The sequence below is a fragment of the Lepidochelys olivacea genome (assembly GCF_965140295.1).
Source record: "Lepidochelys olivacea isolate rLepOli2 genome assembly, chromosome: 7".
Lineage (NCBI taxonomy): Eukaryota > Metazoa > Chordata > Testudines > Cheloniidae > Lepidochelys > Lepidochelys olivacea.
The window spans coordinates 33,687,012-33,713,368 of NC_140417.1; the positions used below are offsets into that span (position 1 = coordinate 33,687,012).

The 26,357-nt window shown below is 47.8% G+C and overlaps 1 protein-coding gene across 1 annotated transcript in view; it reads left to right on the forward strand.

Moving 5' to 3' along the window:
• Positions 1 to 26,357, forward strand: part of TOP6BL (TOP6B like initiator of meiotic double strand breaks) — a 53,674-nt gene that overhangs the window by 15,872 nt on the left and 11,445 nt on the right. Inside the window, exons 7-11 of the mRNA XM_084635100.1 lie at positions 1,652 to 1,723; positions 16,652 to 16,890; positions 20,794 to 20,960; positions 21,755 to 21,865; positions 24,600 to 24,698. Of these exons, the coding sequence (XP_084491226.1) occupies positions 1,652 to 1,723; positions 16,652 to 16,890; positions 20,794 to 20,960; positions 21,755 to 21,865; positions 24,600 to 24,698 (688 nt within the window). The remainder of the gene's footprint in view (positions 1 to 1,651; positions 1,724 to 16,651; positions 16,891 to 20,793; positions 20,961 to 21,754; positions 21,866 to 24,599; positions 24,699 to 26,357) is intronic.

The following is a 26,357-nucleotide window of genomic DNA, read 5'->3' on the forward strand; positions in this document are numbered from 1 at the left end:
CAGGCTTGACAAAGCCCTGGCTGGGATGATTTAGTTGGGGACTGGTCCTGCTTTGAGCAGGGGGTTGGACTAGATGACCTCCTGAGGTCCCTTCCAACCCTGATATTATATGTTTCTATGATTCTATGATCCACACCCCCGCCCCCTTACAGGTCCCCTGGGACTCCCACGCTTATCCAACCCCCCCTGTTCCCCGTCCCCTGACTGCCCCACCTCCAGAACCTCCGCCCCATCCAACTGCCCCCTGCCTTCCCCCCCCCCCCCCGGGACTCCCTGCCCCTTATCCAACCCCCCCGCTCCCTTACCGTGCCGCTCAGAGCAGCAGGACTGGCAGCCGTGCCACCCGGCCGGAGCCAGCCATGCCACTGCGCTGCCTGGCAGGAGCTTGCAGCGCTGCTGCCCAGAAAGCTGGCAGCACAGCGCGCTGAGGCTATGAGGGAGTGGGGACAGCAGGGGAGGGACTGGGGGCTAGCCTTCCCGGCCAGGAGCTCAAGGGCCGGGCAGGACAGACCCGCGGGTCGGATATGGCCTGCGGGCTGTAGTTTGCCCACCTCTGCCTTAGGTCCATCTAGTTTACTATCCTCTCTCTAACAGTGCCCAACACCCAATGCTTCAGAGGAAAATGTATCTATAGTGACTGCGTGTGGACAGGACTAGCAAGGCAATGTTCGGGAATATGCAAGAACCCCACAGTAAGCACATGTGGGACAGTCTGCCCCCAAACAGCTGGGCCATGTCTACACTACAGAGACTATAATGGTATAACTACATCACTGTAGCTATGCTGGCATAGCCCCGTAGTGTAGACACAGCCTACACCAATGGAAGGGGGTTTTCCATTGCTATGGGAACATCACCTCCCAGAGCAATAGTAGCTAGGATGACGGAAGCATTCCTCTATTGCCCAAGCTGCGTCTACACCAGGGGTTAGGTCGATTTAGCTACATTGCTCAGGGTGATAAATTTTTTGCACCCCTGAATGATGTATCTATGTTGACCTAAATTGTAAATATAAGCTAGGCCTAGACTCACCCTGATCTCTAATAGTTAGAGATTGGCTTAAGCCCTGAGCGAGGAAGTTTAAGTATCCCTGCCAAAATTATTGTCCTTTTTCAAGTCTTCATCTGTGTATATCCCGCTCGTGGTGCATATGTATCTCACCTGCATAAACGCACCATGAGTGGGGTCCACCCAGACTAAAGATCTGGAAAAACCACAGTTTTGTAATGCAAGCAGGCATTCTTTCTCACTTACAATGCATACTTGGTATACTCTTGATATCTTTATAAGCATCTGATCCCTGTTTGATTTGTGCTCAGCTCTTAGCTGCAATGCCACCCCATGGCAGTAAATCCCATAGGCTGATAACACGTGGTGTGAAAAAGGATTTCCTTTTATTGGTTTTGAATCTCCCACCTTTCACTCTCACCAAATGTCCCCTTGTCCCTGCATCAGGAGACAGAGAGAACGGAAGCTCCTGTTCTCCCTTTTCTAGACCAGCCATTGTAATAGAATGATCTCATCTTTGTCCCCTTTCTAAAATAAGGATGGGAGGAGCTGAGTGAGTTGCCTTATTTAAAAATGGTTTGGTGATACTTAGAAGTGATGCTTACTGGGTTAAAATCCTGTTTTGTTAATTTCTGCTCTCTAGTGGGGAGAAGAGAGAGAGTACATGTGTTCTGAATGGAATAAAGCTCCTTACTGACCAGAGACACTATATAAGGTAAGAGACGACTTGGTCACAGTCTATAAGTACCAACCTGGGGAGATGATTTCTGATAGCAGACCTCACAGACAAAGGCAGAACAAGTTCCTATGGCTGGAAGTTGAAGCTGGATAAATTCAGATTAGAAATGAATGCACATTTTTAACAGGGAGGGGAATTAACCATTGGGACGGACCTAGGGACAGAGTGGATTCTTCATCAAGACTGAACATCTTTCTGAAAGCTCTGCTACAGCTCAGCCGCCAGACCTGGGCTGGATGCATAAATCACTGGGTGGGTTTCTGTTACCCAGGACATGCAGGAGGTCGGACTGCACTATCAGAACAGGCCCTTCTGGCCTTCAGACCTCTGAGTCTTTCAAATAGTGCAAGTGCTGTGTTATGTCGATTGACATGCTAGTTATTGACTGGACTCTCAGTACTGCCGTAATATCAATAATGAGTAAATGATCATATCTCTAGTGTCGTCATCCTACTAGTTCTACCTTTGTCCAGAGAGTCTTCCTGGAAAAACAGGTTAGATGGTTATTATTACATTAGCACTTAGAGGTCCCAGCCGAGAGGGGGACCCCCATCATACAGTGTGCTGGACAGACCCCAAACAAGATTGGGGCACCCATTGTGCTGGGTGCTGCACAGATCCTGACTGAGACTGGGGCCCCTGTCATGCCTGGCACTGCACATGAACATAGAGCTTACAGTGTGTGAGGAGAAGCAGAGGGCAGAGATGGGAAGAGACCTGCCCATGGTCATACAGCAGGCAGTGCCTGAGCTAGAAACAGAACCCAGGTGTCCGGAGTCTCAGTTCAGTGCCCTCACCACTGGACCACACTGCCTCAGACGAGACCTGAATTTCTAATGTGAAGATACACACACACAAGAAGTATTATTCCTTCTGTATTTAGACTGTGAACTCTTTGGGACATGGACCATCTCTGTTGTGTGTTTATACAGCACCTAGCACAATGCCATTCTGGTCCATGATGGGGGCTCCTAGGTGCTATAGTAATACAAATTATTAATAATAATAATAAATTATACATTAGAGAGAAGCAAAGCCTCCAGAAAGGGAACAAAGCTGTGTTCTTTTCCACTGGCCTCTCTGGGTGCACAGTGGAGGGGAGCTGCTGTTACCATACAGATAGCCTTGCCGTGTGGTGAATTCTCCATCGCTTGGAGTCTTTAAATCCATAGTAGGCATCTCTGTACATCAGTGGTTCCCAAACTGGGGTTCGTGAACCCCTGGGGGTTCTCAAAATGTTACAGGGGGTTCTCAAGAAAAAATTCCCTAATGGCGGACAGAGCTGTCTCTAGGGACCCCGGGCAGTATGGGGCCAGCAGCCTGGAGCCCCTGGACTTCCAAGAGCTAAGCAGATCAAAGCAAGCATATCTATCACACTGAGGAGATTTAAACTTCAAGACTGCTTATAAGAAATGGAAAGGGAGGTGGATAATTTTTGCTGTTTTTTAAATTAAATAGGCAGCAAGTATTGTTTTTAAAATTATTATGAAGAACAAGTTTAAGCTTTGTTGTAATGTGCGTTGCTTGCTTGGACTGCTCAAGACCTGAATGCTTGTGTAGAAAGAACTTTTTGAGTTGGCTTCTTAAATACCTTCATGCTGTTTCACATCTGATACTCCTTGATGAAACATAGGACCCTTGTCATATAACAGGCTTATTCAAAGTGATACAAGCTACGAAAGTGAGATCTTGGAAGAGTGTTGCCGTTTTCATAATGTAATAAAAATACTGTAATGATAAATAATAATTAATAATAAATAGTGTATAATAAGCGTGTCATAAAAACAAATTTTATATTTCTAAGATCACTGCTTTTATAATTTATACTCAGGTAAAGGAGAAAATCCCTGGAAATATTCATTTTTAGGAGGGGGCTTACGAGACTTTGACATTTTAGTGAAAGGGGTTCACAGGTTGTTAAAGTTTGGGAACCACAGCTGTATATGATACGCTGTAGCTCTGCTGCAAGTGATGGCCCATGGGATGCAGGGGATCAGCCTTGATTATTGAATGGGCCCCCTCTTGCCTTTAGGAAAAAGAAAAGGAGGACTTGTGGCACCTTAGAGACTAACCAATTAATTAGAGCATAAGCTTTCGTGAGCTACAGCTCACTTCCTCAGATGCATATCGTGGAAACTGCAGCAGGCTTTATATATACACAGAGAATATGAAACAATACCTATTCCCACCCCACTGTCCTGCTGGTAATAGCTTATCTAAAGTGATTTCCAGCACAAATCCAGGTTTTCTCACCCTCCACCCCCCCACACAAATTCACTCTCCTGCTGGTGATAGCCCATCCAAAGTGACAACTCTTTACACAATGTGCATGACAATCAAGCTGGGCTATTCCCTGCACAAATCCAGGTTCTCACATCCCCCCCACCCCCATACACACACAAACTCACTCTCCTGCTGGTAATAGCTCATCCAAACTGACCACTCTTCAAGTTAAAATCCAAGTTAAACCAGAACATCGGGGGGGGGGTAGGAAAAAACAAGAGGAAACAGGCTACCTTGCATAATGACTTAGCCACTCCAAGTCTCTATTTAAGCCTAAATTAATAGTATCCAATTTGCAAATGAATTCCAATTCAGCAGTTTCTCGCTGGAGTCTGGATTTGAAGTTTTTTTGTTTTAAGATAGCGACCTTCATGTCTGTGATCGCGTGACCAGAGAGATTGAAGTGTTCTCCGACTGGTTTATGAATGTTAGAATTCTTGACATCTGATTTGTGTCCATTTATTCTTTTACGTAGAGACTGTCCAGTTTGACCAATGTACATGGCAGAGGGGCATTGCTGGCACATGATGGCATATATCACATTGGTGGATGTGCAGGTGAACGAGCCTCTGATAGTGTGGCTGATGTTATTAGGCCCTGTGATGGTGTCCCCTGAATAGATATGTGGGCACAGTTGGCAACGGGCTTTGTTGCAAGGATAAAATCAATGAGTTTCCACCATGGGCAGAATTAGGCAAAGAGAGGGTTAAATTAGCAAGTAAACCAGCAACACCAAAGGGCATGAACCTGAGCTCTGGGTGGAAGTTAGAGAGCTGTGTGCTTTAATCCCCAAGCACAAAACCTCACAGATGCCCAGGTTACCTCACTGGAAAAGTACTGGGTTCGAAAGCACTGGGAACAGAGGAATGTTAGTCTTTTTTTGAGTGATTGCTTATGTGCATTATACTCGAGGTACGCGTGTGTCCCAAGCAAAGTCACTGGAATTTTTTCCCCTCAGTGATACCCGTCAGGGCGGCTCGAGCACCCTCTGCAGCCACATGCTTATAGCACTGGTATAAAGCACCCAGCCAACCCTGTGCCCCCTCAGTTCCTTCTTACTGCCCGTGACAGTTGCTGGAATTGCTATCCTTGCTTCGGCAAGCTCTCTCAGTGGTCTTCTTTTATTGTATCTGTACATAGTTGTAGTCAGTTTTAGTGAAGTTCTGTAACTTCGTGTCTTAGCAGAGTTTTTGTCTGTTCCCCGGTGCCATGACATGCCTCCGCCACCAGGCTTTAAGCCCTGTGTCTCCTGTAAAAAGACTATGCCCCTTAGTGACATGCACTCAAGCTGCCTGAAGTGCCTGGGAGAAGCTTACGTTGGGGACTGTTGCCAGATCTGCAGAGACTTTAAGCCTTGCACAAAGAAGGACCAGGAGGTCAAACTGAAGTTTTTGTTCGTGGAGGCGGCACTGAGACCTCCATCTGAGGCAGACCAGTCGGACTCAGCACTGAGTGCCTCGGTGTAGGTAAGTAGTGCTCCTCCTACCATACTGGAGTCCGAGCACCATCCCCAGCACCTAGGAAAAGGCACAAGAAACAGTCAGCCAAGAGGGAACAATCCCCGTCACCAAAGACGGCCAGACATGGGGATCAGAGTAGAGTGCAACCTAAACCAGGGCACTCTTCTGTCTTGGTACCACAGAAGTTGGCACCATTAATTCCAGCACTACGCAGACACCATTGAGTCCGGTACCAGATGAGCCATCTACATCTGCAGCACAGCTTGGTACCAACGACGCTGGAGGCGTTGGCTGCTGCCAGAGACTTTCTCTCGCCGTCGGTACCAGTATCACCAGCAGTACAAGAGTTGGTGTTATCAGTACCAGCCGTCAGGAAGGAAGCCATTGGTTCTGGTCATTGTTCGGTTCCATGCCTTTGGGTGCCATCAAAAGGGAAACTGGCTATGCTTACTTCAGTGTGGACACCTCCACCTCAACAGCAGTCTCTGCCAGTGGTGGGAACTGCACCACCATGGTCACCGGACAAAGATTCATTGTCATTTGAGTTGGAGGTGGAGTCTCACTCCTCCCGTCCTAGGAGTCGTTCCCGCTACTCCCTCAGGCATTTCTACCCTTCCATGGACATGGGCATCGAGTACGTGCCCAGGAGGTCATTGGGGACCTACACCAGTCCTGTGGCCCTTTTGGAACATGTGGGGTTTTCCCCCAGTTTCCAGGGCTTATTCCAGGAGCTCCTATTCAGTGGCCTTGGAATGGGAGGCGGCATCATCCCATCAGCCAGCACCCAGCCTGGACTCTGGAACTGAGCCTGTTCTTGTACTGCAAGACCCGGCACAGCAGGATCCTACAGAGGCAGAAAGGGAGGAAGTGCTTGCACAGCCAGTGCTGGCCTCCACCTCCTCCCATGATGAGGCAGTCTCAGGAGGGGGCGTCACCTCCCCCTCCCCCCAGTGACTATAAATCTCATCAAAAGTTGCTAAAGAGGGTGGCCTTAAATCTGGGCATACATGTGAAGGTAGTGAAAGTGTCCTCACAAAGCCTACTTGATATTTTAACTGCTGTGGGCCCTTCAAAAGTAGCCTTGCCTCTCAATGAGGCTATTATGGACCCTGTTAAGCCCTTGTGGTAGACCCGCACATCCCTTCCCTCCACATCTAAAAGGGCTGAACCCTGTTCCTGCACAGGGTTATGAGTTCCTGTACGCCCATTGCCCCCCACCCCTGGATCCCCAGTGGTATCTGCTGCCAATGAGAGAGAAAGACAGAGTCATCAGGGTACAACCCCAAAATCAATGGATTTGGTAGGAAAATGTATTCTGCTGCGGGGTTACAACACAGATTTGCAAACCAGGAGGTGCTGCTGGGCAGATTTGATTTTAATATGTGGGACTCCATGCAGAAGTTCAAGGACTAGCTCCCTCAAGAGGCTAGGTATGAGTTCTCCTCGCTGGTGGATGAAGGAAAATCAGTGGCAAGGATCTTGTTGCAAGCTGCTTTGGATGTGGCTGACTCAGCAGCCAGGTTCATGACTTTGGCAGTGGCCATGTCCAGAAGTTTGTGGCTACAGTCCTCAGGACTCCTGCAGGAGGTCCAGCAAACCCTTCAGGACCTACCTTTTAAAGGAGCTTTGCTCTTTTCAGAACAGACTGATGCAAAGCTTCATGGGTTAAAAGACTCCAGGGTATCCCTTAAGTCCCTTGGATTGTACACACCAGTGCCTTCAAGGAAGCACTACAGGCCCCAACAGCCATCCAGTACTCTGCCCTGGCTGCCTGTCAGAATCTGCAGAGGAAAAGAAGCAGGGGTTAGACTACCCGTTTCTACCTCAACGTCAATGCCAGCCTCACCCAGACATCCAGGGGGTTCTAAGCAGGTGTTTTGGCAGGATGCTCGAGGATGCCACACCAGTTCCCGTGATGCCAGACCCTGTTTCTCCTTTGTTTACAAACTGTCTTTCCCACTTCTTCAGTGCATGGTCCTGTATCACCACGGACCGTTGGGTGTTTAGCACAGTGAATGTGGGATAAACCCTCCAGTTTATTTCTACTCTTCCTTCCCACCTTCCCTCCCCGTCTCTCTTCAGGGACCCCTCTCAGGAAGAACTTCTGGCCCAGGAGGTTCAATCTCTCCTTCAGGTGGAAGCTGTGGAAAAGGTGCCACTGAATTTAAGAGGGAAGGGGTTCTACTCCCATTATTTCCTAATCCTAAAAGCCAAGGGAGGTCTCAGATGAATTTTAGACCTGCATCAACAACAGCTCAACAACTATCTCAAGAGAATAAAGTTCGACATGGTCACCCTGGCATCCATTATCCCTTCCCTGGATCCCGGGGATTGGTACGCTGCCCTTGGTTTAAGAGACGCCTACAGTAGAACCTCAGAGTTATGAACACCCCGGGAATGGAGGTTGTTCATAAGTCTGAAATATTTGTAACTGTGAACAAAATGTTATGGTTGTTCTTTCAAAAGTTTACAATTGAATGTTGACTTAATACAACTTTGAAACTGTCCTATGCAGAATTAAAATGCTGCTTTCTCTCTCTCTTTTTTTTTTTAGTAGTTTACATTTAACACAGAACCGTACTGTATTTGCTTTTTTGTGTGTGTCTCTGTTGCTGCCTGATTGCGTACTTCTGGTTCCAAATGAGGTGTGTGGTTGACTGGTCAGTTCATAACTTTGGTGTTCATAACTCTGAGGTTCTACTATATTTTCGTAATTCAATATACCAAGGACACAAAAGGTAACTCAGATTTGCAGTGAAACACTCGCACTATCTATTCATGGTCATCCCATTCAGCCTGTCTGCAGCTCCGCAGGTGTTCACAAAATGTCTGGCAGTAGTGGCAACCTTCCTGACGAAGTTAGGGGTGCAGGTCTACTCTTATCTAGATGACTGGCTGGTCGAGGGTCGGTCAAGGGCTCAGGTAATGTCCGACAATTGACTCGTCCAGTCGACATTCAAGGCCCTAGGCCTTCTGATAAATATAGAGAAATCTACCCTCACTCCGGCACAGAGGACAGAGTTCATTGGGGTGGTTTTTGACTCTACTCAGGCCAGAGCTTACCTCCTAGAGGGACGTTTCCAGTCAATCGGATCCCTGATAACGCACCTCAAGGGTCATCTAATCACAACAGCCCGAAATTGTATGAGGCTTTTAGGTCACATAGCCTTGAGCACTTACATGGTACAACACTCAAGGCTGTACTTCAGGCCCCTCCAGACATGGCTGGCCTCAGTATACTCAACAAACCTCCACCATCTGGACACTGTACTCATAGTAACTGCTTGGGTTCTTATCTTCCTTAGTTGGTGGTTGGATCTACTCACTGTTTGTGCAGGTGTTCCCTTTATACCCTCTTGTGATAAATGAAATGGGGCCGGGGGGTAGCTCCCTTTGATGGACACCCAGCCAGCCAGTTAGCTGTAAAATCCCTCTTGGTCTGTTTTATGCTTGCTTCACCTGTAAAGGGTTAAAAAGTCCCCCAGGTAAAGAAAAAAAAGAAAAAATGGTCACCTGACCAAAAGAGCCAATGGGAAGTTAAAACTTTTTAAAATTGGGAATGAACCTTTCACTTTGTCTATTGTTCTCTGGAGAAGGAGAAAGGGAGTAGCAATGCTATAAGCAGGAATGCTGTGTAAGGCTTGAACCAGGTATAAACATTAATCTTCCATACCTAGAAGAAATCATTGGACAGGGCATGTTTAAATAGACACGATTAGGTTTATTTCTGTTTATTTTTTAAGGCTTGTGGATTCCTCTGTGCTAACCCCAGATGCTTTTGTTTGCTTGTAACCTTTAACCCCCAAGAAAGCTATTTTGGGTGCTTAATTTTTGGAATTGCTCTTTTAAAATCTAGCAAAAGCCTAAGTTCCAGATGTATTTTCTTCCTTTTTGTTTTTAATAAAATTTACCTTTTTTAAGAACATAATTGGATTTTGGGTGTCCTAAGAAGTTTGTGCATGTTGTTTGATTAGCTGATAGCAAGGCTAATTTCCTTTGTTTTCTTTCTCAGCTCTTCCCCGGAGTGGGGTGAAAGGGCTTGAGGGTACCCCACAGGGAGGAATTCCCAAGTGTTCCTTCCTGAGTCCAAAGGGGTTTTTGCACTTGGGTGGTGGCAGCATCTACCCATCCAAGGTGAGAGAAGCTGTGACCTTGGGAGTTTAATACCAGCCTGGAGTGGCAAGTATTAATTTTTAAAATCCTTGCAGGCCCCCACCTTCTGTACTCAGAGTGACAGAGTAGGGATTCAGCCTTGACACCTCTCAACCGTCAATGACAATTTGGTCTTAGAGGCATCAGCACTAGGGTGGGGATCTCACCTGGGGCCCCTCAGAACTCAAGGCCTTTGATCTCCGGAGGAACTTTCGCTCCACATCAATGTCAGGGAACTCTGAGTGGTTCGCCTAGCATGTCAGGCCTTCCGGCTCCACATTATGGGCAGAAACTTGTTTGTTCTCACAGACAAAACTGTAACCATGTTTTATCTCAACAGGCAAGGAGGAGCTCGCTCTTCCCTTTGTCAAGAAGCGACTCAGCTATGGGGAGTTTTGCACAGCCCACTCAATCAACCTTGAGGCCTATTACCTTCCAGGAACAAAAAACAAGCTGGCAGATCACCTCAGCAGGTCTCTTGCCAGTCACCACGAGTGGTCCCTTCACCTGGATGTAGCGAGAGATGTTTTCCGGCATTGGGGGATTCCCCAGATAGACCTATGTGCAACTAGGTACAACAGGAAGTATCACCAATTCTGCTCCCTCCCAGGCCACAAACTGGGTTCTATCATGGATGCCTTTCTGCTACCATGCATGGGACATCTTTACTACACTTCCCCCCCATCCCTCTTGTGCACAGAGTACTGCTAAAGATCAAGTGGGACCAGGCCCTTGTTGTTCTGATAGCCCCAGCATGGCCCCACCAACACTGGTTCTCTTAGGCCTCTCAGTGTCTATTCCAATCCCGCTTCTTTTACACCCGGACCTGATCTCTCAGGACCACGGTTGGCTGCTCCACCTAAACCTGAGCTCTCTTCAACTAACAGCTTGGAAGCTCCATGTCTAAATCCCAGAGAGCAGACTTGCTCAGAGCAAGTTTGTCAGGTTCTGTAATAGAAAGCCCTCCACCAGGGCTACTTACCTTTCAAAGTGGAAGTGGTTCTCTCTCTGGGCATTCCAATGCAGAGTCTCACCATGCAGTCATCCTTACAAGAAATACTTGAATATCTACTGCACCTGAAACAACGAGACTTAGCAATCCTCTATCAAGGTTCACCTTGCATCAATATCAGTTTTCCACCCTTGGGTGGATAACCAGTCCTTTTTTCCAATGACATGTATATCTGATTCTTCAAAGGCACAGAAAGATTATACCCTCAAGTAAGAGAGCCCATTCCTCCCTGAGACCTGAACGTAGTCTATTCAAAGCTTATGGGACCACCATTTGAACCTTTGGCAACATGCTCCTTATTCTACCTCGCCTGGAAAGTAGTTTTCTTAGTGGCTATCACTTTGGCCAGATGGGTCTCAGAGCTCCATGCCCTCATATCAGAGCTTCTGTACACAGTCTTCTTTAAAGATAAGATGCATTTATGTCTTCACCCCAGTTTCCTCCCAGAAGTGTTTTTGCAATTCACAGCAATCTACCTACCTGTCTTTTACCCAAAGCCATATGCAAATAGGAATGAACAGTGCCTTCACTCATTGGATGTTAGACGAGCCCTAGCTTTCTACATATACAGGATTAAACCATTCTGAAAGTCCACCTAACTGTTCGTAACTGTAGCTGACAGGGTGAAGGTCTCCCAATCTCTTCATAGACAATTTTGTCATGGATCTCTTAATGTATTCATACTTATTACAATCAAGCAGGTGTTTTGCCACCTGCTAACCTGACCTGCTCATTCCACAAGATTGCAAGCATCCTCAGCAGCATTCCTAGCGCAGATCCCTATTCACTACATTTGTAAAGCAGCAACCTGGTTACTGGTGCACACATTCTCCTTCCACTACACCGTCATTCAACAGTCCAGAGATTATCCCAAATTTGGTCGAACTGTTCTGCAATCAGTGTGTCGATGAACTCTAATCCCTCCACCTATTCAACTGCTTGTGAGTCACCTAGAGTGGAATACATATGTGCAATCACTGGAAGAAGGAAAAACGGTTACTAACCTTCTGTAACTGTTGTTCTTTGAGATTCTGTGGCCTGTGTTGTGCAGGAGGTCGGACTAGATGATCATAATGGTCCCTTCTGACCTTAGTATCTATGAATCTTTGTGTTGCACGTGTCCATTCCCTGACCCGCCCTCCTACCCCTCTACATCAGAGTTTTCTGGAACGAAGTAACTGAGGGGGAGTGGGGTCATCTGGGCACGCTATACCGGTGCTATAAGCGCGCTGCAGTAGAGGTTGCTTGAGCCTCCCCAGTGGGTACCACTGTGGGAAAACATTTCTGGTGACTGTGCTTTGGGCACGCGCACACCTACAGTGGAATGGACATGTGCAACACCTTTCGAAGAACAACAGTTACGGAAGGTTAGTAACCGTTGTTTATTCTACACCCATTATGCTTTAGCCCCATCTAGCCAGCTTCTAAGGTAATGCACTCCTTTGGAAGGCCCCAATTCAGCAAAGTACTTAAATATATGCTTAAGTCCTATTGCGGTCAATGGGATTTAGGCACAGATTTACAGTTGAGCACTTGCTTAAGTGCTTTGCTGACTGCTGGGGCCCCATCCTATAAACACTTATGCATGTTACAGAAGTTGTGTATAAAAAGAAATATGTATATGTGTGTGCACACAGGAAGAGACCTGGTCAGAACCCAGAATTTTTGTTCCACTGGAAATGCTGACATTTCGGGGGGGCCGAGGGGGGGGGGGGACAGCACACACACGACTCATTCCAAATCCAGATGAGAAGCCAAAATGTTATAACTTCCCATGAACGAAAACTTCTGATTCAGGACCATCAGCAAGTTCTGTTTGGATCATGTCAAATTGCATCATTTTATAATGTCAGAATGTTTCATTCTGATAAGGTATGTCATTTTGACTTTGATTAATTTCATTTCGACTTTTTTATTATTTTAAAATATTAATTTAATATATTTAATATTTTAATACAATAGTGGAACAAAATTAATCAAAATGACAAAGTCAAAATTATACATTTTTACTGTATCAAAATGAAATGTGTTGTTGGAAAAAAACGAGAATCCCATAAAAATGTCATTGAAATTGATATGCTGCCACAAAACATTTTGATTTCAGCTAAACTGCATTTTGACAGAAAACGATTCCATCAAAAATTTTTCAACCAAGTGCTAATGTCTAGTTGGTACATACTGTACTGTGACAAAGTTCCTGGTCTACCTTGGTGGGTCTTGCACTTATTGGCGGATTTGCTCGCCTTGGAGCTTCACGGCAGCCCTCAGCTTGCCGTTTTTCTGAATTCACAGTCCAGGTCGACTCCTCCTATATCTGACCAGGGTTCCAGCCCAGGGCCCTGTGGAATGCAGCTGTCTAGAGTGCCTCCTGGAACAGCTGTGCGACAGCTACAACTCCTGGGCTACTTCCCCATGGCCTCCTCCCAACACCTTCTTTAACCTCCTCCCAACACCTTCTTTAACCTCCTCCTCAACACCTTCTTTAACCTGCCTCCTGGTGTCTGATAATGCTTGTACACCTCAGTACTCCAACAGTCCGCATTCTCACTCTCAGCTCCTAGTGCCTCTTGCTCCCAGCTCCTCACACGCACACCACAAACTGAAGTGAGCTCCTTTTTAAAACCCAGGTGCTCTGATTAGCCTGCCTTAATTGATTCTAGTAGCTTCTTGATTGGCTGCAGGTGTTCTAATCAGCCTGTCTTAATTGTCTCCAGAAAGTTCCTGATTGTTCTGGAACCTTCCCTGTTACTTTACTCAGGGAAAAGGGACCTACTTAGCCTGGGGCTTATATATCTGCCTTCTACTAGCTGTCTCCAAGAGTTTTCCATCTTAAGAATGAAGGTCTCATCTGTACAGGTGGTAGCCCTGAGCTTTGCCGTTCTGGACTGGTTCTGGTCTTTGTAGTTGAATGTGGCAGGTATACAATAAAAACCTGGTTTGGTTGGGGAAAAAAAAATTACTCTCCTATAGCCATCTGGCCCGACCCTGTCAGAGTACATAAAGACAGGTTTCTGAGTAGCAGCCATGTTAGTCTGTATTCGCAAAAAGAAAAGGAGTACTTGTGGCACCTTAATGACAGGTTTCAGAGTAACAGCCGTGTTAGTCTGTATTCGCAAAAAGAAAAGGAGTACTTGTGGCACCTTAGAGACTAACCAATTTATTTGAGCATGAGCTTTCGTGAGCTACAGCTCACTTCATCGGATGCATACTGTGGAAACTGCAGCAGACTTTATATACACACAGAGATCATAAAACAATACCTCCTCCCACCCCACTGTCCTGCTGGTAATAGCTTATCTAAAGTGATCATCAAGTTGGGCCATTTCTAGCACAAATCCAGGTTTTCTCACCCTCCACCCCCCCACACACAAACTCACTCTCCTGCTGGTAATAGCCCATCCAAAGTGACCACTCTCCCTACAATGTGCATGGTAATCAAAGTGGGCCATGTCCAGCACAAATCCAGGCTTTCTCACCCCATCCCCACCCCCTTTTTTTTTTCTTTTTTTTCCCGGGGACACACACACACACACAAACTCACTCTCCTGCTGGCAATAGCTCATCCAAACTGACCACTCTCCAAGTTTAAATTCAAGTTTAACCAGAACATCTGGGGGGGGGGGTAGGAAAAAACAAGGGGAAATAGGCTACCTTGCATAATGACTTAGCCACTCCCAGTCTCTATTTAAGCCTAAATTAATAGTATCCAATTTGCAAATGAATTCCAATTCAGCAGTTTCTCGCTGGAGTCTGGATTTGAAGTTTTTTTGTTGTAAGATAGCGACCTTCATGTCTGTGATTGCGTGACCAGAGAGATTGAAATGTTCTCCAACTGGTTTATGAATGTTAGAATTCTTGACATCTGATTTGTGTCCATTTATTCTTTTACATAGAGACTGTCCAGTTTGACCAAAGTACATGGCAGAGGGGCATTGCTGGCACATGATGGCATATATCACATTGGTGGATGTGCAGGTGAACGAGCCTCTGATAGTGTGGCTGATGTTATTAGGCCCTGTGATGGTGTCCCCTGAATAGATATGTGGGCACAGCTGGCAACGGGCTTTGTTGCAAGGATAAGTTCCTGGGTTAGTGGTTCTGTTGTGTGGTATGTGGTTGTTGGTGAGTATTTGCTTCAGGTTGCGGGGCTGTCTGTAGGCAAGGACTGGCCTGTCTCCCAAGATTTGTGAGAGTGTTGGGTCATCCTTTAGGATAGGTTGTAGATCCTTAATAATGCGTTGGAGGGGTTTTCGTTGGGGGCTGAAGGTGACGGCTAGTGGCATTCTGTTATTTTCTTTGTTAGGCCTGTCCTGTAGTAGGTAAATTCTGGGAACTCTTCTGGCTCTATCAATCTGTTACTTCACTTCCGCAGGTGGGTATTGTAGTTGTAAGAAAGCTTGACAGAGATCTTGTAGGTGTTTGTCTCTGTCTGAGGGGTTGGAGCAAATGCGGTTGTATCGCAGAGCTTGGCTGTAGACGATGGATCGTGTGGTGTGGTCAGGGTGAAAGCTGGAGGCATGTAGGTAGGAATAGCGGTCAGTAGGTTTCCGGTATAGGGTGGTGTTTATGTGACCATTGTTTATTAGCACTGTAGTGTCCAGGAAGTGGATCTCTTGTGTGGACTGGACCAGGCTGAGGTTGATGGTGGGATGGAAGTTGTTGAAATCATGGTGGAATTCCTCAAGGGCTTCTTTTCCCTGGGTCCAGATGATGAAGATGTCATCAATATAGCGCAAGTAGAGTAGGGGCATTAGGGGACGAGAGCTGAGGAAGTGTTGTTCTAAATCAGCCATAAAAATGTTGGCATAATGTGGGGCCATGCGGGTACCCATAGCAGTGCCGCTGATCTGAAGGTATACATTGTCCCCAAATGTAAAATAGTTATGGGTAAGGACAAAGTCACGAAAGCTCATGCTCAAATAAATTGGTTAGTCTCTAAGGTGCCACAAGTACTCCTTTTCTTTTTGTGGCACCTTAGAGACTCACCAATTTATTTGAGCATAAGCTTTCGTGAGCTACAGCTCACTTCATCGGATGCTTATGCTCAAAGAAATTGGTGAGTCTCTAAGGTGCCACAAGTACTCCTTTTCTTTTGACAGTACATAAAGTTTGCCACCTAGTGGTATGTATGAATAATAGCATCTGTTGCATTGTTCGTTGGCTTATGAGTTCAATAAAGTTGTTATGATTATGAATGGCTTCTTGCGGGCAGCTCTTAATGCTGCACATGTTTAGCTTTACCCATGTGAGGCCTGCTGACATCTAAGGGCTTATGGGTGTCAGTGGTTTTATACTCAGAGCTCCAGACCCGTCTGTGCCCAATCCAGAGCTCTGCGTGTTCTGGACAAACTGTGTAGGTATGGGAAGCAGTTGCCTCCCTGCCTGCAGGGACTGTAGTGGAGCACTACATCCTGTGAAAGCAGCCAGGTTGGAGTCACATTATAGGGCAAGTGCCTTTTAAGGAGTGTGCACTGTTCTGCCTGTAGGGACAGGAGGTGTCTTGCTGTCGCAATCCGTTTTCCTAAGAGAGGATGTAGCTCAGATGGCAGTTATTTGTGTTGCAGTATCACTCCAAAGGCCCAAATGAAATCGGGCCCCCCCACTTGTGCCAGGTGCTGCACAGACCCTGCCTGAGATTGGGGCCTCCCCTTGTGCCGGGTGCTGTACACACCCCAACTTAGATTGGAAGCCAGTTCTGCTGGGCAGTGCACAGATCCCACCTGATATATGGGCCCTATTATGCCAGGTACTATACAGAACCTGCCAATCTCGGTCAGGATCTGTGCAGCACCCAATGTGATGAGGTGTCTTGGTATAGGAACCTGCACAGCACTTGGCACTACAGGTATTAGTGTAAAATAAGTAATAACAGCTGGATCATTGCTCTTGGCCTGTGAGGGGTAGAGACCAGATACAAGAGTAGATGGGTCATCGGTCTGATCTGTTGCAGCAGTGCCTCTGTTCTTATTTCCTTTTGTTTATTTCTGTCCCACATAGGGTTGTGGACAGCTTGGTGTCCTGTGGCGCTAACTTCCTTTGTGACAAAATCCACCCTGTGCTGGGCAGGGCTATCAGCCTCCTGATTCCCCGTGAAGTGGCTGAAACTGGCTTCACCGGGGAGCTGGAAGTCACGCCGGCTGCTGCGCTGTGTCCCTGCCTGAAGCTGTATCCCAATCAGCCTGCTAAGATAGTTGCTGTCTCCATATCCTTTACAAGAAAAAATATTTCCACATGGGGCTGACCAGGGCCTCAGGGGGCCATGGGCCTGCTGCACAGAGGTGAATTGCACCTGGGAGGGATGCTCGAAACATAGGAGTCGCTTCATCAGGAGCCACCATAGCAGAAAGCAGTTTAGCCTGAAACTGTGGGCTGAGCTTCGGTCCTTTGTATTTGTCCAAGATGCGTATCTGGCCCCCACCACTGTAGTGTCTGAGCACCTGAGCATACTTTTACTGTATTTATCTTTCCAATCCCCCAGGAGGCAGGGCAGTGCTATTAGCTGGAGAACTAAGGCACAGAGAGGCCAAGTGACTTGCCAAGGTCACCCAGTGCATCTGTGACAGAGCAAGGACTTGAACCTGGGTTTCCCGAGTCTCATGTTAGCACCCTCTGCACTGCAGTGTTCTTCTTCTCAGATAGGCTCACGAGCCATCTCATCCTACTGCAATTTTCACTGGTCACAATGAACAAAGGAGTTAGTTTTAGCTCTTGTGGGGCTCTCATTGATCCTGAGAGACACTGAGGTGTGGATCCAGCACCCCTCAGGGTTAGACCATCCTGAAAAAACTGCCACAGAGAAAATGTGCTGGGTGAAACTCTCATGTGCTGTGTAGCAGGCAAGATAAGGAAGTAAGAATGGTCCATTGGGCCTTAACATCCACTATAATGTAAAGGGTCAGCAGGTCTCCAATATCACACTGCTCCTGGAAATTGCTGTACCTTGTAGTGCCTAAGAACACTAGGACTGAAAGATCAAAGGGTAAATACACATGTCTTTCCAAGGGAGAGGGAAAGGTGTTTGTTGTGCTCAAATTGCTTTGCATTAAGCCTCACAGTGGTTTCTTCCTTAGCCAACAATACATATTTTTTTACGACCCGGCGGGTCTGCCCATATCATTCTATGCAAAGGGGAAATCATCTGTGTTTTTCAATGACCCATCGAACTTAGCAGAATGGGAGAAATACAGCTATAGTACAACATTGGACTCAGATCCAAGGCAGGAAGAAGGTGCTGTCATTCTCAAAGGCAACTGTGTAGAGCTCACAGCCTTCTCAGATTCCAAAGATCTAACCAAGATCAGGCCCCAATTGTGCTGAGTGCTCAACAGTCCCCAGCCAAGATCGGGGCCCTGTTGTCCTGGGTGCTGCACAGATCCCAAATGAGATTAGAGCCCATTGTGATGGGTGCTGCACAGATGCGTATTTAGAGCTTCCCATATTGGCTGGCTCAGATCTCAAGACAAATCAGAATTTGTCTGTAGCCAACAGCACAAGCATCTGAAAATCCATTGATTTGTCACAAAGGATGCACTCAGACTTGAACTGGCGATTTTGTGGCAAAATCTGACCCACCTCACTCCAATCCTGTTGTGTCAATTTGGCAGGGGTGGCCAGTGGTAAAGACAGAGAAGAGAGGAAAGGTATGTCTACACCGCAAAAAACCCTGCGGCAGCAAGTCTCAGAGCCTCTGTCAACTACAGGGCTAAATATAGCAGTGCAGGTGTTCAGGCTTGGGCTGGAGATCAGGCTGTGAAACCCGGTGGTGGGGGTGGGTCTCAGAGCCTGGACTCCAACCCAAGCCCAATTGTCTACACCAGCGGTTCTCAAACTGTGGGTCACGACTCCATTTTAATGGGGTTGCCAGGGCCAGCATTAGACTTGCTGGAACCCCTGGCTGAAGCTGAAGCCTGAGCTTCACCCCCACCCTGGGCAGCGAGGCTCAGGCTGTGGTCCCATCTTCCCCCACTTGGGGTGGTGTGGCTTGTGATCTGCTCCCACCCGGGGTCATGTAGTAACTTTGTTATCAGAAGGGAGTCACAGTGCAATGAAGTTTGAGAACCCCTGGTCTACACTGCTAGTTTTGTCCCCTTGCCTCAAGCTCAAGTCAGTTGACCTGGGCTCCGAGACGGGCTTTTTCTGTGGTAGACATACCCTCGGGACAGAGCTGTGGAGTGAAGTTGGGGGGCTAGACAGGCAGGCACAAGAATGGGACTCAGGACTCATGGCTTCTATTCTGTCTCCTGATATTAACCTTGGGCAAGGCCCTTTCCTCCTGGTGGCTCTGTTTCTCCTCCCCCTTTTTGGAGCATGGACTCTCTTGTGTGTCTGTGCGGGGCCTGGCCTGGCAGGGGCCACAATCTCAGTCCAGGTCTCTGAAACACCAGCACAATGGGGCCTGGATCGTAAATGGTGCCTCTAGGTAGCACTATCATGCTATTAAGTAGCAGTAATACCCAGTGGTCATTATTAGAGCCCCTTCTTTCTCCATCATGCCATTTTGTGGCACTGAGAAGCCCTGTGGCAGCAGGATCCCAAAGTTCTTTTAGGTACCTAAATGAGGGCAAGATTTTCCTGAATGCTTCTACCCTAAAATACTGAACAAACCATGCCATTCTCTGTCGCCCATTTGAAAAATTTCCCAGCATGCACCTTTGCGCTTTCCCCCATGCTGCCCCTTCATGCATGGTGAGAGCTGCCTGCAAACATCCTCAAAGCCATCTTGCTGTCCTTCCACCCCTATTAGCCCCCATTTGCTGTGCACTGCAAAACGTTCCCCAGGGGCTGTGCAGCTGGTGAGTTGGGAGTGCTGCTGAGTGTGCAGATTGCAAGCATTTCATTGCTTCTCTTTGCTCTTCCTGTCTCTTGGTTTTGCCGGTGGCTATGATCTAACATCAAGGCTTTATCTGCTCACCCAAGTTGTGCTGTGCCTGGGTAGTTAAGGTGGTGCAGCCCCCTAGTGTAGACACAATTATACTGGGATTAATGTGCTTTCGGCCAGTATAGTTATTCCCTAAGCTGTACCAGGATAAGGCACCTTTATCCTGGAATAACTGCATCCACACTAGGAACTGTCCCACTATAACTAGATCAGTTAAACAAATCACCCCTTGGCATTGCTTATAGCAGGAAGAAGGCTGGATGTAGACCTGGCTATTGAGTGCGAGCTCTTTGAGTCAGGGAACAGTCTCTTTGTTTCGTTTGGACAGCGCCTAGCAGAACTGGCATTACCACAGTGCAGCCTAAGTGGGATCAGAGCGGTGGGAAGTCGTGGATGCTGAGCGCCATCCTAGCAGCAGCGCTGCACCAATATCATGAAGCCGTTTGCTTGATTAAAGATGGCAGCACTGGCTGTGTCTCTGTGTATAAAAATGCTGCGTGATGTTCCATTGCCCCCCAGATCGAGTGAACCCAGACGTCAGATATAAACTTCACTGGGAAGGTGGAAGCCAAGTAGATGATCCGGATACCTGGGAGCAGACCCTGTTGCTCTTCCTCTTTCTCCACTACTCAGACCAGTTTCAAGATAAGCCATTTTACGATTTCTGTATGTATAAAATCGCTTGGCTGTTTTCCAGGGTAACATCCCAGCCCAAATCTTGGGCTTGTCTTCCCCTAGAGGCTGGAAACAAAAACTGCAGTGTTGTATATGATTAGGTCCTAGAGCCCCAACCAAGATCGGGGCCCCTGTTGTGCCAAGAGCTGCACAGACCCCAACTGAGATCAGTGTCCCAGCGTGCCTGGTGCTGCACAGACCTCACCGAGGTGGGGGCTCCTGGCATGGCAGGCATTGCATCGGCTCCAGATGAGATGGGGGTTCCTGGCATGACCGACATTGCACCGGCTCCGAAGGAGGTGGGGGTCCCCAGCATGCTGGGTGCTGCACAGACCCCAGTGCAGTGCTAGGGGGCACTATGCTGCAGGGAACATGAGAGAGCCCTGTTGATGTTGCGGGGTTTGTGCAGCACCTGGAAGGACAGGGCGCTGCTCTCACTCAGGATCTGTGCAGCACTGGGGACCTGGTCTTGGTTGGATCCTCGGGGCAGCCCTGCAACATAAATAATAACTGATTTGCCTTTGGGATTTTGACCTGTTTTTTGACTCCTTGGATCATCATCGCCTAAAAATGACTCTTCCCTAAGCAAACCAAACCCCATGTAAACGAACCCCGAACTGTTGTGACTCAGGGGCCCGGCGCATGATTGCATCCTATATGGACCAGATTCTCCTGTGCAGCCAGCAGGCAGTGAAGCGCGGAGTCCAGGTTGTCATTGACGCAATGCTAGAGGAGCACTGCAAGAGGGGGAAGGTAGGAGCTTGTACTGGTATGTGTATTAGGCAGCACTGAACCCATGAATCTGAGATCACAGGGTTAGCTCTTCTATCCGGGCTCCTCTCTCCATCCTCTCTGAGCCTGCTGTTGTACTGGGGTGAGTTGTGCTCTTGCCTGCTTTTTCTGTTCTCATTGTTTTATTACTGGGTCAAGTTGGCTTTCACCACATATCCTGCAGCCAGACTCCTGTGAACTGTGCTCTCAGGAGATTTTGCCAGCTCAGCAGCTTGGGATTTGGTTAGGACTTGGGTTGGAAATGTCTGCACAAAACTTCAGATTCCACAAGAAGTGGTGTGGGTGACTCAGCAGGAACTGCTCCCTCTTCTGAGTCAGTGAGCTGCTGCAGACACTGTGCTATAGAGAGAAGGGTGGGGGAGCCGCAGGGGGCGCTCTCCCTTTGGAGTCTGTGCTGAACCCAGTGTGGCATTAGGGCATGCTGTGCTAAATGGAACAGTGCCAGGCCCTCAGTAGGGGGTGCTGTCCTCTTGGGATTAGTCCCAGCCCCAGTTCTCCAGGGCTGTGCTAGGCGATGCTGTACTGCTGCGGATGACATCATCTGAAAGAGACATAAACCCGCTATATGCATGGTGCTTTTCCTAGGTGTCAGGCTGATCCCACAATGTGCTGAGCCAATTTCAGTAGGACTGTCTCATTCTGACCCCCCAAGCTTCCCCACCACAGGATCTGCCTTGGTTTTCTGATCTGTCCCTGGGTGGCCAGGGGTCGATGGGAATGGAAATGTTCAGTAAAATGTTCTTGGCCCTTCCCAGAACCAGCAGAGGTTGAAGCTGTCCCTGCCCGTCATCCTAAGTGCCATTTCCAGCGTGGTGTCTAGCAGCACTAACAGCCAGTTCAGAAGGGAATGTCTACAGAGTTTGCAGGTAACTATTGTATGTGGTGGATTTTTTAGGATATAATTCTCCATAAGAGGCAGCATGGTCTAGTGACTAGCTGTGCTGACTCAACTGGAACTCAGGGCTACTGTGATCTATTTATGGCTCAGCCACTGACCTGCTGGGTGATCTTGGGCAAGTCCCTTCCCCTCTTGGGGCCTCAGTTGCCCCTCCCACCCTTTGTCTATTTAGATTGTGAGCTTTTCAGGGGAGGCACTCTATCTCACTATGCATATGTGCAGGGCCTGACATAATGGGGGCCCCAGTCTCACTTGGGGTCAGGGCAGCTCCTGGCAAGACAGGGCCCCCAAGCTTGGTCAGGGTCTGTGCAGCATCTGGCATAATGATACCCTGATCTCAGTTGAGGTCTGTGCAACCCCCAACAGAATTGGACACTGATGAAAGTGGTAGCCTTCCAGGGCTACTATAATATTAATAATGTCATGAGAGGAGTCACCAGATGGCACTCAAGTATCAGGGGGTAGCCATGTTAGTCTGTATCCACAAAAACAATAAGGAGTCCGGTGGCACCTTAAAGACTAACAGATTTATTTGGGCATAAGCTTTCATGAGTAAAACTCCACTTCTTCAGATGCATGGAGTGAAAATTACGGATGCAAGCATCATATACCGACACATGAAGAGAAGGGAGTTACCTCACAAGTGGAGAATCAGTGTTGACAGGGCCAATTCAATCAGGGTGGATGTATTCCACTCCCAATAACTGATGATGAGGTGTCAATTCCAGGAGAGGCAAAGCTGCTTTTGAAATGAGCCAGCCACTCCCAGTCCCTATTCAAGCCCAACTTAATGGTGTTAAATTTGCAAATGAATTTTAGTTCTGCAGTTTCTCTTTGAAGTCTGTTTCTGAAGTTTTTTTGTTCAAGTATAGCTACTTTCAAATCTGTTATGGAATGTCCATGAAGATTGAAGTGTTCTCCTACTGGCTTTTGTATGTTACCATTCCTGATGTCCGATTTGTGTCCATTTATTCTTTTACGTAGGGACTGTCCGGTTTGGCCAATGTACATGGCAGAGGGGCATTGCTGGCACATGATGGCATATATAACATTAGTAGACATGCAGGTGAATGAGCCCCTGATGGTGTGGCTGATGTGGTTGGGTCTTCTGATGGTGTTGCTAGAGTAGATATGGGGACAGTAGGCAACAAGGTTTGCTACAGGGATTGGTTCCCGGGTTAGTGTTTCTGTGGTGTGGTGTGTAGTTGCTGGTGAGTATTTGCTTCAGGTTGGGGAGCTTTCTGTAAGCGAGACCTAGCCTGTCTCCCAAGGTCTGTGAGAGTGAGGGATCGTTTTCCAAGATAGGTTGTAGATCGTTGATAATGTGCTGGAGAAGTTTTAGCTGGGGGCTGTATGTGATGGCCAGTGATGTTCTGTTATTTTCCTTGTTGGGCCTATCCTGTAGTAGGTGATTTCTGGGTACCCGTCTCGCTCTGTCAATCTGTTCCCTCACTTCCTCAGGTGGGTACTGTAATTTTAAGAGAGCTTGATAAAGATCTTAGAATCATAGAATATCAGGGTTGGAAGGGACCTCAGGAGGTCATCTAGTCCAACCACCTGCTCAAAGCACAACCAATCCCCAATTTTTTTCCCCAGATCCCAAATGGCCCCCTCAAGGATTGAACTCACAACCCTGGGTTTAGCAGGCCAATGCTCAAACCACTGAGCTATCCCTTGCACCCACCCCCAAAAAATCTTGTAGGTGTTTGTCTCTGTCTGAGGGATTGGAGCAAATTTGGTTGTATCTTAGGGCTTGGCTGTAGACAATGGATCGTGTGATGTGTCCTGGATGGAAGCTGCAGGCATGTAGGTAAGTATAGCGGCCAGTAGGTTTCTGGTATAGGGTGGTGTTTATGTGACCATCACTTATTTGCACTGTAGTGTCCAGGAAGTGGATCTCTTGTATGGACTGGTTCAGGCTGAGGTTGATGGTGGGGTGGAAATTGTTGAAATCCAGGTGGAATTCCTCAAGGGCCTCCTTCCTGTGGGTCCATATGATGAAGATGTAATCAATGTAGCACAAGTAGAGGAGGGACGCTAGGGGACGAGAGCTGAGGAAGTGTTGTTCTAAGTCAGCCATAAAAATGTTGGCATACTGTGGGGCCATGCGGGTACCCATAGGAGTGCCACTGACTTGAAGGTATAAGTTGTCCCCAAATCTGAAATGGTTGTGGGTGGGGATAAAGTCACAAAGCTCAGCCACCAGGTGTGCCATGGCTTTATCAGGGATACTGTTCTTGACAGCTTGTGTGGAATATTGGTGTAAAGAGCTTCTACATCCATGGTGGCCAGGATGGTGTTTTCAGGAAGATCACCAGATGGCACTGTCATACAGTCTTCCAAGTTGTTTAAGTCCCCTGTGAGCAAGTTTTTAGTATTTGAAGAAATGCTGTGATACTAGTGTTGTGATGCCACGGTTCTTGGAGAGATGTCATGGCAGGTGGCAGAGAGTTTGCTGTTTGCTCTGTTCTCTGGATTTGGAGGCAACTCTTGGGCTTCATTGCTCCCCCCAGAATTCTGCTCCCCCCCAGCAGAGGGATGAAAACATCATCATTAGATGAAGTGCTATTTTAGTGCTTGTAAGGATAAAAGTAGCTTAAGATCTCGTGCAAACCATGGAGGCATGAGAACTCTTCAAAGGAGAGGTCTCAAGAATCCAAAGCACCTTTCCCCAGGTGACTGTATTCTACTAATGTGTCCAGGTTTCAGATACCCCAGAGCTAATGGCAGCCATTCAAACAGCCTTTGAAAATGTCACTCGGAAGCGACTGATGCCCAGTGGCACATGCAGCATCACAAAAGTAAGTCAGTTTCACCCTGTGGCTCCCTCTTTGAGGCCCTGTATACTGATCTGTGTCTGTCACCTGTCACCATACATATCCACCCACCCACCAACTCCATGCTCGTGACCATGGTATGTGAGCACCTTTTAGTCATCAGAGATAGCAGAGATGGAAAGCGTCTACTGAATCCCATGTGGCCCGAGTCCCTACAGACTATTCCCTGTGGATTGTTCCATCAGAGATGGAGACACCCCACATCAGATCCCATCTACCCCATACCTCTCTGGGACCCAGGGTAGGATTACCCCCCTGTAAATTATCCCCCAGGATCTTGTTCAGCCGGTTTTCAATGCCCTTCAGTCTTATATTAGAAAAATATCTTCATTCTGCTATCACCTGCTGCTGGGAAAAAAACAAACAGTTACTCTCTTGTATTGTAACTGTTGTTCTGCAAGATATGAACTCCACTCAGGTGTGTGTGCACCCAGCACTCAGAAGTCAGAGAACTTTCCCTAGCCATAACCATGGGTTGGTGCTCATGTCCTATGGCCCCTTCGGCCCTCCCCATGCTGTTTAAGGGCTCCAACCCCCCCTTATTCCTTCACACCAAACATTACATGGTAACACTCCAATGCAGAGGGGACAGAGGGTGGGGCATGGAAGACACCTCTTCACCCACATCTCGAAGAACAACAGTTACTGTCCAGGTAGGTAACCACTCTTCTTTGAGTGGGTGCAGACGTGTATTTCACTCAGGGGACTCACAAACCAAGTTAAGGGGCAGGGCTCAGAGTCTACTTAAAGAACAATTGCAGCACTTGCCTTCCCAAAATTTGCATCTGATCTAGATGCAGCCCTAATAGCATAATGCTTGGTAAAAGTATGTATGACAGACCAAGGAGCTGCCCTGCAAATGTCCAATATCGAAACATCATTGAGGAAGCTGATTAATATTGCTTGGGCCCTTTTGTTCAGGCTGTGCTTTCATGGTATGTATACTGAGCGCAGCCATCCCTGTAGGCAGCACATGTGTAATCGAGAGTGTTTTCCTACGAAGGTGGCGGCCGCCATATGTCCCAGTAGTTGAAGGCAGGTGTGTGCTGATACTCGTGAGCTGTTTGTGACCACTGATATGAGAGTGGTTAGTGCACGAATCTGGTCATTGGTGATGATGCTTTGGCCTCTACGAGTCTAGGTGTTCTCCAATAAAGTCCAATTGTTGTACTGGTTTTAGAGTAGATTTCAGCATATGCGCTCCTGGGCTGGAGCACCCACAGAAAAAAAAAATAGTGGGTACTGAGCACCCACTGGCAGGCCCCTCTTCCCCCCAGCGCCAGGTCCCGCCGATCAGCTCGTCCGCGTCGCCCGCAATGCCTCCCGCCAGCTGCCATCAGCTGTTTGGCGGCGTGCTGTGGGAGGAACAGGGGGCGGGCCTGGGCAATGCATGGCCCAGATGCAGGGAGTGGAAGGGACAGGACTAGCCCCTTCCAGCCACTGAGATGCTGTTCTCCAGCCCTGCGCAACAGTTGCCTGAGAGAGCATGGCTGGGGAGGTGACTCCCACTGCCTGCCAGGGTTCGGGTGCTGGGATCCCTGGCAGCTAAGCCAGGCAGGGAGTGGAAGCCAACTCCTCCCCAGCCAGGCTCTCAGACAGCTGCCAGGCAGGACTGCAAAGCAG